The sequence below is a fragment of the Gouania willdenowi genome, chromosome 10 (genome assembly GCF_900634775.1).
Source record: "Gouania willdenowi chromosome 10, fGouWil2.1, whole genome shotgun sequence".
Classification (NCBI taxonomy): domain Eukaryota; kingdom Metazoa; phylum Chordata; class Actinopteri; order Blenniiformes; family Gobiesocidae; genus Gouania; species Gouania willdenowi.
Genome location: NC_041053.1, coordinates 33,922,594 through 33,944,352, shown reverse-complemented (window position 1 = coordinate 33,944,352; position 21,759 = coordinate 33,922,594). Strand labels below are relative to the sequence as shown.

At 38.4% G+C, this 21,759-nt stretch overlaps 1 protein-coding gene across 1 annotated transcript in view; it reads right to left on the bottom strand.

Annotated features, from left to right (window-relative positions):
- fgfrl1a (fibroblast growth factor receptor like 1a) overlaps nucleotides 1–21,759 on the bottom strand; it is a 101,226-nt gene that overhangs the window by 40,962 nt on the left and 38,505 nt on the right. Inside the window, exon 3 of the mRNA XM_028459165.1 lies at nucleotides 20,454–20,726. Within this exon, the coding sequence (XP_028314966.1) occupies nucleotides 20,454–20,726 (273 nt within the window). The remainder of the gene's footprint in view (nucleotides 1–20,453; nucleotides 20,727–21,759) is intronic.

Below are 21,759 nucleotides of genomic sequence, written 5' to 3'. Positions count from 1 at the left end.
GAGCACAGTTTTATTTTATTTTCCTTTTTTGAAATGATTTAGTCTTTGAAGCATTAATAATAATTTATACAATTGCAATGTTTTAATTTAAGTGAGGAAAGAACAGATTCAGAGCCATAAATGCAATGGGACTAATAATTAGCATAATAAACTATTTCGGTGTTTCAGTTTTCGGCCATTATTTTCATTTCGGTGCATCCCTAGACTTTTGTATGATCTGTTATTGATATAACAAATGTATTTTTAAACATGTAAGAAATCTACATAATTCATTCAGGGCTGCTCTGATTCTGCCCAAAACTCAGAAAAGTTGGTGCGATAATTAAAAAAAATGGAAATTTATGGACTATATACGTAGACTGTATGTAGGAGCAAATTTGGGAAGATCATAAACAAGAATAATGAAATAATGAAAATTTAATGGCAATAAACCCAATTTAAAATATGTTGTAAAAATCTGCAAGAGGGTATGCAGATGCCCGAGCAAGTATTTCCCTGACGATTTGTCCAAAACTGGCAAAATTTGATTCTTTTTCATCTACTAAAGAGTTTGCAGCGGTCGGATGACTGTAGTAGAAATGCTGCTGACCATGACTCCCCAAATGCTCCTGATTACATTTTATAAAAAGCTCTATGTTAATGGTTTACAAATATTGATTCTTGTGTCCTGGTGTATAGAAAAGTTTAACTTTAACTTGTATAGGAGACATTTGAATTGCAGAAATCAAATCTTCCTCACATGCAATAGTTATTCTATTTAAATAAATGACATGCATCCGTCCATGTTTTCATGCACAGCTTTTACTGATAAATCCGGTGCATTTAAAACAGCATATCAGTGCACGCTCTATTACTATTATTGCTGACAGATTTTTCATTTATATTTTTGGTTCTTTTCAAAAATAATCTTTTGTTTATACCAAAACATAATAATAATAATAAAAAAAACTTTCAATGCTGCAATGAATGACTTGTTTTGTTTTGTTTATCTAGCTCATGCAATAGAAAACATTCAGCCAAGATTGAGCAAGAAATCCTAATTTGATTCACATTCTGGTTGATTTAATGCTTCAGTTCTTGCCTAAAGGAATACTGGTACCGCTGAGACAGTTACACACACAAAAAAAAGCATGACACATCATTAAGCTGTAAAACAACATGTCATTATACACACAAAAGAAGAAGGAATGCTAATTATAATGTATTGACTTTCTATTTGAAACAAAGTCACACCAACAGGAATGTCAAATTGCCATGTTTTACACTCAACCTTACAGTAATGTTTCCATGCTGCATAAATGGTAGCAAAGCAGCAAATTTAGGGGGAAGGAAAGGTTTTTACGGGCTGACATGGGCTGAAATTTGTGGCTTGTTCTCATCATTTAATGACATGTCTGACAGCACTAACACATCCTCTGATTCCACCCTTTATGTCTTACTCCTCGTCATTAGAGTACATGTTGTTTTGGGGCCAAGAAGAGTCACGGCGGCTTACAGTGAATGATTGTTGGCAAGGAGCGCACAAAGAGAGCACTAAATTGTCTAAAGATGTTGGCCTTGATTGAAAGCGGAGACAATCTCGCAGCGACTGAGGGCCTCGGAGGACCTCGGAGGAATTCAAAAGGCGTTGAATAGATTGCGGTCAATCCCTGAAGGGTAACAAGGCGATGACCATGAAATAAAGTATGAGACTGATGACAAAAACAGACCAAGTTTAGAAATGTGTGTGTGTAGATATAGATGTATACATAGATAGATGTAATCACGAAGCATGTGTGTATGTTTGTTTTCCCTACAGAGTTCTTAGGCAAACACAGCTATGGCTCTGTGGCGCCGCTGCTATTAGCTTAACGTCTGATAGCATGCTGTAAACCCACATGCAAACAAATCTTCACAGCTGTAACTCTAACTGATTTAATGTAATTATTTTTGGACCAAAGCAGGGGGCACCAACCTCCAGGCTACCACCTGGTACCTGGTCATTAGGCAGTTATTTCCGGAACATCTGAGGTTAGGATTTGGTTTATCTACACAGAGTTAACACTGAAACATGCAGAGTGTGAGCTTTTGGAACTTCCAAGAGTAAAGCAAGGTTGACACTGATTTTCCTATTATGTGGCATGTAACAGTGTCTTGTGAACTTCAGTAGTAAAGTAGCTTCAGTAGTAAAGTAGGGCCTCCGATCTTCCATTCCCCACCCCCCCCCTCAGTGGTGAAAATAGTTTTCTGCTGCTTTGATTCAAACATATTACTGTTAGTTTCATGTCACAGGATAGTTCTACCTCTGGTGTGTTTTCAGTGAAATGGTCCTAAACTTCTGAGCCTTTAGGTTGGTTCTTCTTCTGTTGCGCAATTCTTCTTCACAATGTAAATGGTGAAGTGACACTGCACCCAGCAGTTCATGTATGGTACTGCAGCAAAAACGACGCAGAATCCGGCCGCCGGCCTGATTTTATCATTAATTTACTAGATTAAACAACACATTGACGCACGTTTTTGTAGTCAACATTATCAATTATGTTACTAATCATTTTTTAATTATTGTTTACGTTACACACATTGTGGTTGGTGCAAATCTCGAGACGGTCTATATGTTTAATTCTATTTTTTCTTTTACGGCCCCCGGCAATCATCTCAAACTCCGCCTGTTTACCCCAGAGGTTCCCAACCTTTTTCGGGTCATGTCCCCATTTTCATAAATCACAAATTTCTGGTGACCCCAGAGACTTTTTTTTCTCTCTAAAATTAGGTTTTTGATCATGTTTGTCATACTATGTCACAAATACAGAGTAGTAAAGCTTAGTGCACAAAGTGACAATATGTAGGGCCCTATAAAATCCACGTTGATAGAATCACAGACGGAATCGACCAATGACAACAGAATCCACTGTTGAATGCAGAAATTGACAGAATCGGGATGAAATGTAGTCACCGTGAGGGAATGAATGGTTTTTTTTTTTAAATGGAGAAAAGTTTCTGGGTAGCGCTTATTAGGTGCACCACCCACCCCCTCCCAATATCTCCACTTCAAACACCATCTAAACTGCCAAAATACTACGCAACTCATCACTCACTCCAAAATACGGAGATACCAGTTCCCGCTTAACTTTAATGTGTCTGTGAATGATGTCATCAGGATAATTTAAATTAGATTATTTTAAATTAAGTTGATCAAAACTTAATCAATAAACCTGCTCAGGTTCAGTAAACCATTGATCCCTGAGAGGAAACTGGGTGACATTAATGGTGCTCTCACACATCTTTATGACATTAATCATTAAAAAGGAGCAGTCAGAATAATCCATGTCAGTAGAAGTCATATTTACCTTTTAATTGTAACTTACTCATTATCTTACTCGTTACATTTTTATTTTTGACAGATATTTTTGTCTAATTATGGTTGGCTTTTTTATTAACATTTATTTTGTTTCCTCCCAGGAGTTAAAAACTAATATTTTCTGAAAAAAATTATTAATATTTCCAAAAAACGGAATTTAAAACAAATAATGTGGAAAACATGGAATTTAAAAAAAAAAAAAACAATTTAAAAAAAAATATATGGATTTTTTAGGGCCCTAAATATGTGCCAGCACTGATATTTTTATTATTTTAACTAGATTTGTAATTGAGAAGAGTGTAGAATACAGTTTGCAGTGATAACAATGAGAGGTGGTCATTATGGGGCTGACTGATACTTTATACAACATGCATGCATTCACACACACGAGTGACAAAGACAAAAACACAACGTGCTTGTATTTATGTGAAATATAATGCGAAGGAATGCCGTGAGATTATGAAAGTGCGTGCATGCACTTGCATACACACCTGATGGCACAAAGCAAAGAATGAAAACTCATTTCTTGTCAAACAGTGACATTGTCTGTTTAAAATGAAACATAATGTTCACAACGCCATTTAGTCATTTACTCTAATCACTGTTTGGCTCCTTCACCACTGCCGTAAAACAAAAAACTAAGATTAAGCATTTTATCAAGCTCTGTACAGCTTGGATATGACAGTTTTGAAACAATGTTTAGTCTAAAATCATTGGACAATGAAACACTGTGAGAGCAAAATAAGGGTTTGTCAACTCTTGATAAGAAACAAAACTGACATTGGAAGACATTATTGTATAAACTCAGATACATTTTATAATTCAGGGAACAACTTGTTCCAGGCATTTTGCTTTTTCTTGCCTTATCTCTCTGGATGTGAGTTTTCCCATTGTGTCCACCCTTGAGTTGTCGAGACCACGGTAACTAGATGTTTTTTAATTCAGGAATAATGATTTCACAATTAAGCCTGTTTCGTTGGCAGATGCGTACTATGTCCGTGTGAATGTCCGCATGATTATGCTTCCGTCCATCCACTCTTGTCATTATATACATATCCTCCAAGGCTCTTATTAAATAAATAGTCTGGGCTTGAGTCCGGGTTGCCATCTTGGATTATGTTGTCACCAGCAAGTCATCGCGACAGGACGAGCACGTGTAGTATGATCGGAAAAAATTGAATGCGGATTTAAACATATTTTACAAGATCAAGGAATTACTCCATTCGGAATTCAAATCTGAATAAACCAACCACTTAATTCAGATTTCAGTTTAATTCGGAATGGGCATTTTCATTCAGAACAAGGTGTTTACAAGGTCAGTTTAAAGATGATTTCATCTTTATTCTGAATTAAAGGGGAATTAAAGCTCTGATGTAAACGGGGCCAGTGAGGTGAGATTGGAAACGCCAGATGTATCTGCTGGAATCTGAAGAGTTACAAAAGGAGAGCAAGGTGGATGGAGTGGAAGGACGGAAGGGAGGGAGGATTGTCGGAGCATAATTTGCTCTTCAGGTTGTCATTAGGACATCAAAGCAGTTACAGAAGATACAAGGCTTTTCACTGCTGACACAAATGCATTCTTGGGCAAAAGAGTAACAAACAAGAGTGGGATGGTGGAGAAAAGAAAGGAGGGCAGGGAGGAGGAGGAGGAGAAGGAGGAGGAGGGGGGACGATGTGTGCTGAAGAACCAGTCTTTGGCTTTGATGATGGGACAAGAGCAGAGCAGTGAAAAGAAGACAAAAGTTTCAAAAACATCAAAAGGAAGCTTTTTGTAGCTTCTCCATCCTACTTCTCCTCCTCAAACATGTTTGACGGACTCTGTTCTGCCCTTCGGAGGAGAAGGAGTGTTCTTGGGAGTGGATGAGGGCTGGTTCTGAGTCAGGGCCGACTAACGCGCTCTGACTTGGACAAAGGAGCCTACAGGGCCAGTGACAAAATCCCAGCACTAATGAGAAAAGACTCCTTCAGCTAACAAGCAGCTCTGTCAATAGAGTGGCCCATTATGGATTTACCAGGAGGGAGGGGGAGGCAGGGAGGGCGGGCAGAGTGTGTGCATGCTTGTGTTTTTTTGGTGTTTAAGACCAAAGTGCATCAATTATTCTTGATGTTTATACCATATAAACAAATAGATCAATCTTATTTTACTGCCCTATCAGTTTGTATTTATACGTGTGTGTGTGTGTGTGTGTGTGTGTGTGTGTGTGTGTGTGCGCGTGCTTATAAACCTGTGTGTGTGCGAGAGTGCACGACTCCCTCCCGAGGGCAACAATGGTGAACAGGACTAATCCTGCAGACCATATAATGGCCACTAAGCTGTCTATTCAGCAGTGCAGCGCTCCCCTGCTAACTCCTCTGATCACACACCAATGCTCACACTCACGCTTTCACTTTGCAAAGAATAAAAAGGGATTCATAAAGTTGTAAAAGGGAAGCAGTGACTTTCATCACAAGCATACTGGACTGTTACACCAAAGGGCAGCATAAATCATCAGCTGAACATTTAACAGAGCTCTGAAACAGTGATGATGAGGACCTGAAACCATTGTAGGAGCTTGAAACCTGAGCAGCTCACTGGACGTTTGATTGGGCCTACGTCCATCTGTCGTGCTTCTCACCTCTCCTTTTACTTTCATAAACACACTATTGCCTCTTCTCATCTTTCCTCTCCACTCCTACTTTGTGAAGTTGTTGGAGAGGTTTAACCTCGCCGGCCTGAGATTGTGGGGTCACGGTTGCAGCTTTTGAAAGACTGGGAAGCTTTTCAGTGGAGGATGCTGAAGTACTTCTTGTACAGTTTGATGTTTCCACCAACTGTCACAGCAGTGAGAGTCTCTTTGAGAGAACAATGCTTCACACAATTTTTTATTCTCAGACTCAAATTTCTATTGGATAGTAAAGTATTTAACTGTTCCTTAACTTAATTGCATTAGCTTCATCACTGCACATCAATCTATCTGCCTTCAACCTAAAAAGACAAGACTAATCAATAGGGATGTAACGATTAATCGTAAGGCAGTTTAAAATCGATTCATAGGTATCACGATTTATATCGATCTTCTGAAAATTTATTCGCAGTACTTTTTTTAACCAGCAGGGGTGCTATCCAGAAGTGTAGGCGGCGGGCGGAGTCTGCTAATACTTTCTTTCTGGCTGCCTTCTACTCTTAAATATGTTAATAAATGATTCATTACCCCTTCAGCACCGAAAGAATATCTGCAATATTACATGAATATCTGTAAAAGTCACGTTATTCTATTAGCTCTGTCTGCTAGCATAGCATCTCTTCTTCACTGCTCGATTAGCTGCATGCCAACTGACCACTGGGTTACCAGCGCCCTCTGCTGGTCCAAACAAATATCTGACGTAAATACAGGGCAATGACGGTTTTTTTTTTTAAAGTCCAATTGTTAAGGCACAAAATACATTTTCAGTTGCACTTTTAAAAAGAAAAATAACTATTATGCAGTTTTGCATTGTTTATTATAGAACCAGAATTTAAATTAATAAGCTTCTTCTTCATTTGTATTATCCCTTTATTTATTTAATTCAAGATTTATTTTTAGTTTAATTGCATTATTTTGAATAGTTTATCAAGGGATTCTTTTGACAATGAAAAATAAAAGGAAAATACTACAGTATTTTCTAGTTTTTCTCCCCCTTAAAAAATAAAGGAATATTTTTCAATCATCGTTTATCTACAGTCTCATTTTGTAAAATAAATCGTGAGAGAATCGTATCGTGAACCCAGTATCGTGAATCGAATCGTATCGGGAGTTGAGTGAATCGTTACATCCCTACTAATCAACTTCCTTCATATGTTGGTGTTGATACAAAAAGTCCACAATTCTAAATGTAAATTTACAAATTGAAAAACTTGTAGCGTTGATACCAATTGTGATAAAACTTAATTAAATGTTTTGCGAAACAGTTATGGGACACAAGCTTCAGGCTTGATCACCCTGTAGCTGGCCACCTTTGATGAGGGTGTCTAGTGTTAGAAAGGCCAAAACACCCCCTGATTCAAAGGAACAATACTGATGATGCGTCCCAAATTTACATCCCACGCCACTCTCAAATGGTGAACCTCATGTTACTACCATCTTATGTCACAAAGGACGGTTAAACGTCACGTCCCGTGTTTAATGATTCTGACTTTCTTTCAACACAAATAAATTCAAATGTTCAAAAGTTAGTCTTTTGTATACATGAGAAAAGATAATTTTGTTCCTGTTATTTGTGAATGGTCTTGTTTTATGAAGCACTTTATTTACGACTCAAGTAGTTCCCATTCACAGACCAATGAAACAGGTCTTGGGCTCAGATAAGTTTTTCTTAAGAACAACACTACAGCTGCAATGCAAAGTGCCAACTTATGTTCAGTGTCTTGCCTAAGGCCACATGGACAGCTATAGCATTGAAATCAAACCCCCAAGCATTCCATTAGAAGACGACCCATCTGATATTTAAACATCAGTTCCTGCCACCTTGCAAAATGGATTTCACCCCCCAAAAAGCAACCATCACTAGAACAATGTATGACGTAGACAACAACAACAGAAACTTGTTTTTAGCAATAAAGAGCAGTTTATGCAGCTACCGGTTCAACCTCGGACGCTTGTGGTGACATGACGTTGCGTTAGTGCAGAATGCGTGGCTCTGACTGGACCTCCATTAGTAATTTGAATTTTTGTCGGTGTCACTGCGCACAGTGATGATGGGACATGGCATCTAGAGTTTCTTGCCCTGACTGTGCAGAAGATAAACACCAGACACTATGCTGAAAACTGCACCGAAGAGTTTCTCTACGTGGCAGAGGAATGGGAAATTCAACAAAAGGTCACCACAATTGGAACAGACAGTGCACAGAACATGATGGCTGCAGCAAGACACTTACCTTTTCAACACATGCCTTGTGTTGCTCACATCTTACAGAGAGCCATCACTGTTAGCCTTACTGATAGTGGGTCACTTTAAACACAGCCCTGCTAATACAGAGGAACTACAGCAGGAACAAACAAGACTGGGGCAAGAAAGAGAGCCACTCATACAGGATGTTTCCACAAGGTGGAATTCAACGCTTCAAATGATCATTCGTCTATTGAAGAATCAAGAGGCTGTTGTTGCTGCTTTAGAAAGAAGCACAAGCTGGTCATGTTAAGTTCATCAGAGCTGGTAAAACTCTAAAAGCTGACAATTCTCCTTGAGACATGCAAGTAAATAAAAACTTGACTGTTATTTTGTAGATTAATAATTTATTTCCTGAACTGCCTTCTGCAGATTTGTGACTGAGCTCCTTGGAGGTGAGACAAATGTTCAGTGGTTTTACCTGCTCTCTGTCACTAGTACCACACCTTGGAGGCCTCAGACGAGGACACAGCCTTCATGGTGAAATTCAAGACTGCCTTAACAAAGGACTTGTCCCAACGTGTTGCTATACTCTACCGTGAATGGCTCAAGATGGCTACTGTGCTTGACCCACACTTTAAGGATTTCAAGTGTCTTTCAAGGGGAGAGCGAGAAGAGGTTTGGACTAGCCTTGAGGCTCTGCTGCAGGAACGACAAAAAGATACCGCCACCACACAGGAACCAGCAAGGAAAATGATCCTCCTTTTCTCTTCCTTGTCTTCAGACTCAGATTGAGATGAGGAAGCCATGTGTAAATAATCCACCATCAGCGAAACAGACCATTCACTGCAGTGGTGGTCCAGTCTAGCAGGGACCCACCCACAGCTGTCTGTCCTGGTCCGCAAGTGTATGACTAGACCTGCCACATCCGGCTAGTTTTCTCTGAGCAACTGGCTGAAGGAGAAGAAATAGGCCTGAAGGTCTTGTGAGGTAGACGGGTGTTATTTTTTTTGCACCAGAATGTTTATCTGGTAGTTATTTAGTACTTGGAGTTCCAAAGATATTTAGGTCAACTGACCATTTATATTTAAAATTTTACTTGAATTAAAAAATCACTTTATGTTGAATTGTTTTAGGTTTTTTTTTTTTTTTTTACTATTTCAACTTTATTTGTATAGTGCAAATCACTACATTTAAAGCCAACACTGTTGTAAAAAGTACATAATGTAATTAAAATGGCACTTCTACTTAGATTTGTTTAATTTTGGCTAGGGATATTTTTAATTTCTTTTGTCACAGTTGTGACATTAAAATTTTTGAGTTTACTGTATTTTTGTCAGTGTTCATTAATTGATTCATTCATCCACTAAAATCTATTAGGATTGAGAAGTGTTGCTTTTTAGGGCAAATATTGTTATGCACTTAAAATGTGATTAATTAATTACAAAGCCCCGAGTTAATTAGATAATTTTTTTTTTATCAAATCCCACCCCTACTTTAAGCACATTTTATGTTTTATACATGACTATAGCACAGGTGACTCTTAAGATCTCCTCAATACCAATTGACACTCCCTCTGTTACTCTGTGACTCATGCTGAGGAGGTCAATCTTAATTGCATTAAGTGAACTGAGGGACCGTCACACAGCTCATATCCTCAAATATTCAGCTTTGCTAAATTTCAATCCAGCTGGGAGTAATGGTGCGTGTAAAATCCTGCATTTGTTACTTTATCATTTTCTACTCTAAACTCTAAAAAGTGCCGCTACGTCAAAACAGAGAAGTCGAGTTGCACCTTGTTTTAGCTACAGGGGAACTGCTGTGGAAACCTGGAGTCCTGGAGTGAAAACACATTTTCTTTTCTGAACAGTTGGCAAATAAAGCTGCAAACTTTCCTGGTGAAATGATTTTAAAAGAGATAAAGCAGAGTCAGAGGTTCGTAGAAGACCAAACGAGAGTGAAAACTGCACAGGGTGGTGAGTAACAGGGAATGACAGGACAATAGGGCTGCATGAAAAACAAAAAACAAAAAAAAGAAATTGACATGTACATTCTACCTAAGGACCTCCAGAAGTTGCTCTAAGACAGAAGGAAAGTACGACTTCTGACAGTAAGACAATTTTTACCAACCATGTGTATGAATGCTGATGAAAAAGAGCACCAGTTTGTCTCACACAGGGGTTTGTTTTTCTAAACATACAGAAACCAGGAAAGTAAGACAATCAGGAAAAGTAGGAAAGAAAACGTAAAATTAGGAAAGTAAGAAAATGCCAACAGATCTAAAGGTATATATTGTTCTTGTCGTTATTATCGTGATATACATACAACTTGAGTTATTTAGGATAGCATTATAAATGTGTATTTCTTTAAACAAGAAAGGGATTCACAGAAGGCTGTATTGTAAATTAGGTGGTAGGACTTTCTGTTGCAAAACGAACATTTTGTTTTTCGTTTAGTTAAGATGGAGATTGCCTATGAATTCCAAAGTGTCATTTAAAGTCTCTTTTCCACCATTTTTCTTTTTTTGGTTTTCTTTACTTTTCTTCTTTTTATATATATATGTGTATAACAATACAACAAGTCTGTTTAAACTCTAAATGTATGTTGCCTTCATCAATTTTACATTAGAACCTTGACTGCATGTTTATTTGAACCGTTCAGATCAATGTTATTCTGGAAAAGGCCCATCTTTTATTACTGTGCACTTAAAATGATAATCTCATTACATGTACATTGCCCTGATATGACTAAATGTATAAAATTAACTCAAAAAGTATCACCAAAGGTTCTTCTAGTAGGCCATAAATATATTTTTTCGTAATTGTAGTTTTAAAATGTAAAGCATTTAGTTTAATGGTCATGGAAAATCTGGCCCATGTAAAGTTTTTAAATATGACCAAACTAAAAATAGAACTTAAAAGCTATGACATACAAACCTAGTTCAAGATCATTTGATCAGCAATGTAGGAGTTTAAACTTAATACAAACTAGTAATGCACAGACGTTTATGGGAAGTCTTTACAGAGATAAAAGTCAATTCATTATAACCTGAAGTTTCAGCTAGTAAAGGTGACTCCCTTAATCAAATAGAAATATAAAACTGTAAAGTTTGTGGGCAAAATAAGAAACATATGGGAAAGCGAGATCTGAGAGCAAAAAAAGAACATTTTATAGACAAAAACTGGACTCAAGAGATTAAAACCTTCAGTTAAAAATTCCAAATAAACCTGCCATATAAGTACAAAAGGTGCGCTCCGGTTTTCTTTAGGTGGTGGAATTTCTCCTCACGTCATGTTGAGTCATTTTTTTTGGGAAATCGGAAGAAAAAAAGCTTTTCTGACTGACAGATGGAGATTTGTACGTTGAACTAAAGCTGGCAGAGAGTATTTAAGACCCATTAAGGGTCTATGAGAGCTTGACTTGGCATACGATAAGTAGAGAAAAGCCACAGTTCCTCATTCATACACATACACGGGTAGAAATGGAGCATGAAGGCAAACAGGAGGTGAAAGAATGAGGAGGTGAAAGATGGCACAGAAAAGAGATGTGAAAGTGAAAGAGCATAAACAAAAGCAGACTTGAACAGGCAAGAAGTACAGACAAAAAAACGAAAAAGGGAAAGAGATTTTTGCTAAGATGGAAAATTAAACCCAATAAATGCATTTCCCTCTTTTGGAAAAACCCATTAAGTGTCTATCATTCTGGCTGGAGGGGTATTTGGTTCTATTATCAACAGACCACCTCAGAGTCAGGTACGAGACAAAGTTTATCTCTGAAAACTGAAACACTGCGTTTGACACCTCAACCTGCTGAGACACGGATCTCCAAAACTTCCACTATTATCTTTATCTCCCAGACATTTCGACGTCTTTTAGACTGAGGCCCGCTTTGTTCTTTTCTCCTGCCGTGTCATGGTCCCGTCCATCTTCTTTCCATCTCCTTACTGGAGGTGAAACGAGGCAGAACGAGAGGATGTGGGACAGACAGCCATGAAATGGAGGCCAGGGCCCCTGAGCAGGGTTTGATTGTGACCGTGTGTGTGTGTTTTAACATCTGTTGGAAATACAGAAGTTAAAGGACTATAGTTTTATCTATCTTTGATGAAGAACAAAAAAACAAATTTGCTAATTTTTTGAACAATTCATTATATGATAGCTTTTATAACTCAACCCCATTCATTGTCTTTCATCCGTAACACGCACGCCCATGCATGTTGCACCCTGATTTCCGGAGGAACAGATTTGATCAAAACCACAGAAGATGCCATGTTATTTCAACAGTAGGACCAGAGAGAGATAGACTTGATACAAGGCCATAAACCGACACTGGCAAGGAAAGCAGAAGCATTAAGTCTTTCAACACTATACTTAACCTTATGATGCTGTAAGAAAAATCTATGAATTACTTAAATGTTGAAACTAGTTTGATTGCTTTCTGTTTCCAGGTGCATGTAATCTCATTTCATTGTCTGTCCAAAGAAAACAAGAAAAACTTCTGGGATTCAATCATGTGCTCAGATTTTTGTTCATGAATATATGACGGACTCAAACACATGATGATTTTTGGGCCCAAATGGGAAAAATTACTCAAACTATCAAGGCTTCAGGCCCCCGATCAATAGCTTCTTCAGAACCAATGAGCTTCAGCTTCATGCTTTTTTCTACGATTAGTGAGAAAGTGCTGCATGTAACCTGAGCAGATGGGGTATGTTTGCAAGCAGGAGGGTGAGGTTGTGTGTATAGGACCCCAGGGTTACTTGAGATTCATTTTAGGCTCTGTGCAATCACACTCTCAGGCGTCTTCTCCAAGTGTGTGTGACTCATAGCAATTAAGTTGCAAACCTTGGCCACCTCTACATCCTCTCCAGATGAGGCACCAGATAGCTCAATTAAAAAAAGCCAGAAACACGAGAGCACAAAAACAGAAGAGGAATTAGGATGGAGGAACTGATGGATAGCGGGATGATGTTGGTCTGCAACCTGAGCTGATGTGTTAGCTTCTGACCGGAAGACAGCTGCAGCCTCTCACGTGCAAAGCAGTGAAACAAAGAGCAGATGAACCTGGACTTTTCATTTAGTCTGCAATTGAATTGTCACAGATGTGTGAGGCCTGAATCTTGATAGCTGTTAGATCTGGTTCTCTTCACTCATGTACCGTACTTAAAAGTGAGTCCCGAACATGTTTGTAGTGGGTCAAGGGCACAAGGACATTTAATCTGAACAATAAGCGACAGTACTTTTTAGTTTTCTCAAAGCACAATGTATTTTAGTAGTTATCTTGTTGTTTAATCACAAAATTTGATGAATATGCTTTGAATTTCTCAATGAAATTATGCAGGACATTGGTTTTTGTTGACAGGTGTCATTGAGTGTTTCTGGATAAACTTTAATGCAAAGTACACACAAAATATTCGGGCAGTTTTTGTCCCAGTTTCCCCACTTTCCAACAAAGGACGGCAACCACCATATAATTTAATGTTTTATGAGATTATCATAAAACATTATCCTGCGGTCTAAGGTGTGCTAAGAGTGATTTCTTCCCCGATAATCAGCTCTGGAACATGTCGGGGTAGACAATCGTAAATTCTAAAGTTGTTCAATATGTATGACCAAAGCACCACCTGTGTGAGGAAAACCAAAGACTCCCAAATCATGATCGCGTGATTTGTGATGCGGAACGGAATGTAGCAAATAAAAAAGTAGAGAGAAACACGTAAGGCAACTCGGAACTCAACATTTACGACCTATGAGTTCAACCCAGTCAAATATCTCAAATATGATTGACTGATATATTACCAATTAAGAGCTCCGACTTCAGGTGGTAACTTCCAAGTCACTTTATCAAGTAGGAGATCAGAAAATCCAAAGTTCCTTGGAATGCAGCATTAGTCACGTTGTTAGATCTCGTTTGATCACATGTGATTTCTGTCTAGAAGGAAAATCTGTGGTTGGTAAGAATGGTTCTGTGTGATGTGTGCAGTGTTGAAATTATTGGAGGACACACACAAAACACGATCAAAACTAAAGAAGGGTAAGAAATACTTTGACCCCAAATACCTTAAACAGGTATTTGGGGTCAAATTTCGGATTTCGCCTATTGCGGGTTATTTTTACCCACGATATATACGAGGGACTACTGTATGTGCAAAAAACGTTACTGCAAACCCAAGCGCTTCCCTGGAACCGAAGATGAAGCCAGGCCAGCAGAAAGAGCAGGGTCCAAGGAACCCCAGGCCACCACCCCACGGCCGAGCAACCCCCCAGACGCCCCCAAGATCCCAAGCCGAGGCAGCCACTGCCCCCCATATACACATCCGAGAAAGCCCCAAGGAGCCGAGGAGCCAGCGCATCCCACCACCGACCCCAACCCCAAGGACCCCCCCCAACATACACACCCCGACCCACACCCAACTCCCTGAGGGGAGGGCCCCAAAGCCCCCCGCCCGAGACCAAAGTGGAGGAGCCAAGGGCCAAGCCCAGCAGACGGCCAGGGCCGCACCGGCTGCAAGATCTGAAGATTGGGCTTCAGATCTAGAAGCCCATTCTTCAAGATCTGATGTTGATCTTCATATGTGGGCTCTGTAATGAATAAAAAATATCTTCTGATTGTGAAAATCCTTATGTGTGCACCTCGTTTTATTCTACATTAACCACTACAGTTACCGAGATGAACGACTGTGATATGAAAAATGTATTTTATCTAACTGCACAACATTTTTAATAGAAAGCTATAAGAAATTCAAAGTACCTTTTCCATTGCTTCTGAATAAAAACCTAAATTTGGGTTCCAGAACAAATCATAAAATGTTGATGAGTTTAGCTCTATGGACGGATTCTAGCATCAAAGCACAGCATATCTATGAACAACTCCAGACCTAAAGAATTTTTCAAAGCTCTGCTTAAGTTTCCCCCTTTGTCATGTTTTATCGAGTGACTCAGCTTTTCTTCTTCAACACTCATTTAGTCCATACAACTCACCATGTAGGACCTCAATCATTTATACATACAGTATACGTCAAAGCTTGATATCTGCCTCTCTTTTGCTCTTTGTTCTCTAACTACAACCAGATGTCAGCAACCTTAGTTTAAGCCCCTACATCGTCACATCAGTCACTTATTCATGGACCTACAAAGTGTGCACTACTCCAGACTTTTACCTTTGTCAGCACCAATGAACCATATCTTTATCTGTAGTTCATATCATTGACCCTTGTTGCAACTGCCATGATGAAGTTATTGAAGATATTTTCCCTCTCTCATACTTTATACAGCCCCACATTTCAACAGATGTATGGTCACTTGAGAAAGATTTAAAGAAGGCACTGGTAGAGAGAATAAGGAGCTGTCCCATGTTCATATTATGTGGTTGAAAGATGATATTAAGTATAAAAGTGGTTTCTGGCAGTATCCAATTCTAAAGAACGCCGACATTTTAGAACGAGGAAACATTTTTCTTCACCTCACTGTACTGGTGGTCCTATAAATCTTGCACACACACACACACACACAAACTGCTTACTCATGCAAACAATTGCCAGCCTACACACAATAAAAGAACAAACACTTGAAGGAATCTTCTAATTTCCCCAGCCAACAAAAACCAGCCTTCACATAATGCCTCACTATCAAATTGCAGCCACCAGCAGCAAGAACAGTGGGTGTTTTAACCCAATCAAATGCTACAATATCAAGAGGAGAATGGAAAACTGAACAAATATTGATACAAATTAAAAAGGGTGGTTGGAGAAAGACGAACTAGCTAAATCGAGTGTTAATAAGAAAATTGTGTTAAAAGATACTTTGTAAATGGAGACGGAAGGACAATAAGACCCAGGCATGGGCTCATTACTGTGAAATGGAGTGGTCATTGGATAATTACTGGACCAGGACCACACACGGGAGACTAGGTGTAGAGATGAAAGCTTGTGAGAAGAAAAAAGCGAGCGGGCAAAACCAAACAACAGAAAGAAACCTCACCAGGAGAGCAAAAAGCAAAACTACTGAGAAAATAAACCCTTGGTCTCCAGCAGACGGAGAACAGGCCGTCAATGTATTTGACAACCCGTCGGACATTATTGCAGATGCAGATCGTTCCAGCTATGAAAACACTGCTTTCCATGCTAACTGCCTCTCTAAGGCGATGCTGTGGCATGATTCCTGTCTTAAATTACAGGGAGCTGAGGGGGGGAGGAGACATCTTTAGAGGTTAATCAAGTCAACCACAAAGGGTTTCTGGATGGTGTTTATGTAATGTGCAGTATGGTAAAAATGTTCTTGGTTTTAGCATTCATGAGTGATGATGAGGTCGTATCTGAAGCAAGCCGTTGTTTCATTACATTCAGAAGTTTTAAGACAATTATACTGTTTTTACACCTCACAAGTAAACAAATGAACCTTTTTGATAATTTATATTAAAATCATACAACCAACCTTGCATTAGTCGCACATTGTCTAACTTTATTTAATGACAAAATACTGTACATAATCAGTTTTACTGTGGTTATACATACATATTTTCCTACAGAAACAGCCCAGATTATTCAAAGCATATGTATGGAATATGCTAGATTGCTGTGCTCCTATTTTGCATTTGTTTGCTTCCTCTTTCTTAGGTAAGGAAGATATAAATGTTAAAATGTTCAGCAGTGGCTCAACTCTTCTACTGAACCCCAAGGGTCAGCCTTCTGTCTTTAACATGCACCAATGAGCCTTGGTTGTACCATGCTTTTGTTGCTGGATCACAGATTGTTCCTTCTTAGACCATTATTAATAACATATGACAACTGCAAAGCTGGAGTTTTAAAGAGTTCATTTTTTTTTTTCAAAAACTACTACCTGTTATTTGACTTTGCTCCTTTGCTTTCCTGCAGGTATTTGGCTCTAGCTAGCATCTATAATCCATCTATGATTCCCACTCAGCCTGCAATTTGTGAATTGTTTGTTAAATTTAAATCTTTCTCTGCAACTAATCAACCCCAAGCAGTCACAGCAAGAAGATTATGAGCATAAACACTGATATTGCATGAAATAAAGTATTTACTTACGGATGATTGGACTGTTGATAAAGGGAGTGATATGTTTAAATCGTTAAAATAGGCTGTAGATTAAAACAAAAATAAGATCTTTTCAGGGGAAAAACCCACTTCAACCAACCTTAATATTTCTTCAGAGATGATAAAATATGGAAAAACAATCTGCAACATTTTGTCCAAATTTTAATGCAAACAGATCTTCTACTGAATATAGTTCAAAGCTTTTAGGCCAAACTTGTACAGCATTGAAGGGTTCCTTTAAAGCAGACATAACATGTTTTGTTTAACATTTTATCAATCATTTTGCAAATGAAATAAGCTATTAATTATTATATATTCAGGAGATGAATTATCTCTACTACAGTGTACATTTTACTATGCATTTATTAAAAAATAAATAATAAATAATAAAAGGAGAAAAAGCTTTTTCAACTTACTTCGCCAAGTATACAGTACTTCCGGTTCGTTCAAAATAAAACACCATGTCGTGTTTGATAACTTATTTTGAAGCCTGAGGCCGTTTGATCGGACTGAGGTTTTGCTGAAACATGAGTCCGATTGTTTTTTTTACAATTGACAGAGGTTTTCCTGATACCTCACTCTGAGGATGTCCTAAAATGTTTAAAAACAATAATTTCTAGAGTCTCCAATCGCTTCATAAAAATTAATCAAACACATGACTTGGTTATGTGCATGATCAATTAATATCTCAGATGTGAACCTGTGCATACTTGAAGTAAACGAAAAGAGACAACGAGTGAAGAAAAAGTGGAATGGGGGGGGCACCAGCTGCTTGCCTGTATGACCTCAGCGGCAGCTGCTGTTACCACCTTCCTCCTCCTCCTCCTCCTCCAGCTCCCCCCACTCGCTTGCCCTCTGTATGCCAGCTCGCCTTTTGAAGTGCAGGACAAGACCAACGCAGCATTGAATGCATACCAATAATAATTAGGAGAAGATAGGAATAACCTCTGCTAGTAATATACCAATAATAATAATAAAAACACTAGTAAAAGCTACATCTGCAATATAAATGAACTTGATAAGCAACTTTAAGAAAAACACTGATAAAATGTGTTCATGTGTATGTTAGACACTGTGGTGCAAGCTAAAAAAGAAAAGATAAGAAAAAAGATATAAAGAAAATAATTAAGTTACACAAAGTAATAGAGTATAGCCTGGTTTAGATCTGAATGTGAGCATTTTAGTCTGGCCAGTGTTTGAAGCTGACGGCAGGCTGTGCAGCCCTAATCCCTCTGCTGGCATCTACACTACCAACTGAAACCTGACACACACTCACATTCAGACAGTGTTAAGATGCTCAGGCACACAAAGCAGCAAAGCATAGTAGCTTCAGCTTGTGTGTGCTCATGTGCACTGACACAGAATCCTTTGCTGCAGGTATTTTGTTTACATGGATAAGAAGTGATGGAAAAGGCCCAGCATGGAAACCTAAACACACCTGTGTTTGAGCAGCAGGGCTGATTGACTCTCCACAGGGTCACAGAGTAAGGTCACGAGACAATACCTCAACCTTTACAAGCAAGACAAATGCATGACAACGCAGAGTCCACACCCAGGCATCAACAACAGTGTGGAAGGAAACAACTATTAGGGAACCAAAGGTTGAAAACCTTTAAAACTAATAAACAATAAATGATTATGAGACACAAAGGCAAGCTACAATGCCCTCATGTAAAGGATTTTCATTACTCTTGAGTGGTGAAATAACCCACAGCAGCAATCTTTATTATATATATTAAAACAGAGATCAGATTTTTTCTTACTTTGAAAAAATAAAAAAAAGGATTTTTCAGATTTCAAGAGACTATCACCCAAGAACCAATGCATATATGTGACTAATCATTAATGATTTAAACAGTCTATGTTCATAGCTCAAAGCTCAAATCACATGGAGCTGAGGCATATGCAAAGTTGTTAACTGAAGGCCCAAACATGTTCCAGCCCAAACCCCAAAAAACTGTTTTACAATTTAGTAGAGCTGGCATGTCTACCAGATAGAATATAAAAAAACATCTGCTATACATTCTGAGAGAGTAGGTGGAGCTGTATTATTATACCAAATTTCAGTCTATGTGATTAGTGGTGTGCCAAAACATCGATGCAACAATATATCGCGATATTTCGTCTTGCCGTATGTTATCGATATACTGGCGCCAAATATCAAAATTATTATTTTTAAAATATTTTTGATAATGCAGTAGATACAGAGTACAATGACACATTAGGCGAGGAGTGGATATTTACAAATTTACACTGTGTTTGTGTTTTTGTGTGTGTATTGTATATTGTGACAGTATCGTATCGTGAGATACCTGACGATACCCTGCCCTATACAGCATGTGATGTAGTTCTTGAGATATTGGAAGCTGAAAATGGAAGAAAAATAAGGATGAGCGAAAATCGACACTCCCCTGACTAAATTGGCAATATCTCAAAAAGTATTAATATGATCAAACTCAAAATTTACAGTGTGCCTATTGAATAATCACAGAATTGGGAAAACATTTAATAATTTTTGGATACCGAATGACCCTTTTCTCTTTGTTCTCTCCCTCCACGATCCTGTAGGCTATATTAGGTTTAATGCCGACTACGCCTTGTTTGTAAGTCTGTATGAGTGGAGCTGATCTGATTAGCACACTATGGTCACAGCTTTCAACTCTATGTTGGAAAAATTACATACTTTACGTTCTTGCAAAATAATAAAGTGACAAAGACCTTTTTTCATGTTTGCTAAACATTGTTATTGGTTAGGATTGTTTTTGCTTAAAGGCTAGGTCAACATTATGATAAAAAAAAAAACCCTGATAATTCCTTAACGTTCCTTGCTCCGTAAACCCTGTAATAACCTGGATTAAAATTCTTTCTTCTTATCATTTTTCCATTTTACTCAGGTCAGCATTTACTTTTCAACTTTAGTTCAAAAGAATAATGTTGTAAAAACATTTCTACCCAAATATCAACTTGACTCATACTTTGTAAATAAAGGAAGTAAAGAACTAATGGAATACCATGAAGTCTGTAGAAAAGGTTGTGCTTCGCAGTAATGCCTCTCAATTAGTTGCCAGGTTTGGTGTATAATAAATAGTGTGTTGAACATCCAAACAGATATAAATACAGCACAAACATGTACAGATGGTTTGATGTGTGTTGTTTTTGGCTGTTTTTCTAACTTTGTGTTTATGACCCAAGAAAAAGAAACCATGAAAAATGACATACCTATGACGATCAGTGTGTAGTTAATGTTCACGCTGCCAAAACCATTGGTAGCTTTGCAGATGTAAGTCCCTGCATCATCAGTCTCCACCTCTTTAATACGCAGAGCGTGCTGTAACACCCTGAAGCGGGTCCAGCCACTGTGGATGTTGCGGCCGTCTTTGGTCCACATGATGAGGGGCGGCGGGTCGCTTGTTACGGGACAAGGCAGCTTCATGGTGCGACCCAGGCGGGCGCTCTGACGGTGGGTCACCTGATCAGACACTCTGGGGGGACCTTAAGGGAGTAACAAGAACGTATGAGTTCATAAATGAAAACTGGTTTTATTCAAAGAAACTAGTAAAAAAAATATCTTTATGTAGCACGTCATCCACAAACAGTGACATATAATTAATACTTAATATTGCCTGGTAAACAAATTGTGTCGAGACATCATTATAGCTATTACTCTATTTCGCAGCTATGGAATGTATGTGCAGGCTTTCTTCAGATGCTCTGTTGCAATTCTTCTTCTAAGATGATAAATATCCAAATGTAAAATTCAATTAAATTGATTGCTCTGGTTTACTACTTTGACATGACCGTCTAATTTTCACCATTAGTTGAAATGCATCCAAAAGGGAAAAAGTCCTTTAGAACTGAAAAAAGTGACAGTTTCAAATGAACCTTGCTGACTAAAGAAAGAGGAAAAAAATGACGATTAAATGAATTGGAAAGGTAGAAGGGGCGGAACGGTTAGTAGGAAGTAAAGAGCGATGGAGAAAACAGATCAAGCTGAAGGGACGGAGAGGGGGAAGAGCAGACGAGGAAAGATATAGGGAAAACAGTAGGAAATAAAAACATCTAATGACAGAATGGAATTCAAAGGGAGGGAGACTGTTACTGAGCAATATTCTAATGGATCTGTCCTCTCAAACACGCAGAAAGAAAAACAAACAGAGAGAAGTGTTGGAAAGCACGAGACTCACATATCCATTACTCCCTTCAGATTAAAACGACACATCAAAACAACCAAACACATAATGTGGAAGAAAATGACAATAAAAGACAAAACAATATGATGGATCTCAGTTGTAGCTGAAAGTGACGCACTTTAAAAAGGGAAACAAAAAGCAGTTTCATAAAGACAGTGTTTGTGCTGTTTGAAACGTCATACTAAAGCACTACTCATACTAAGTCTGAGTATGTAGTGCGTTCACTTTAGATAGTATGGAAAGATTAAGTACAGTATGTGAGAAATACCGGTATACACAGTGAGAACACAAGTCATACTCAACCGCCCCATGATGCATTGCAAGCAGAACGTTAA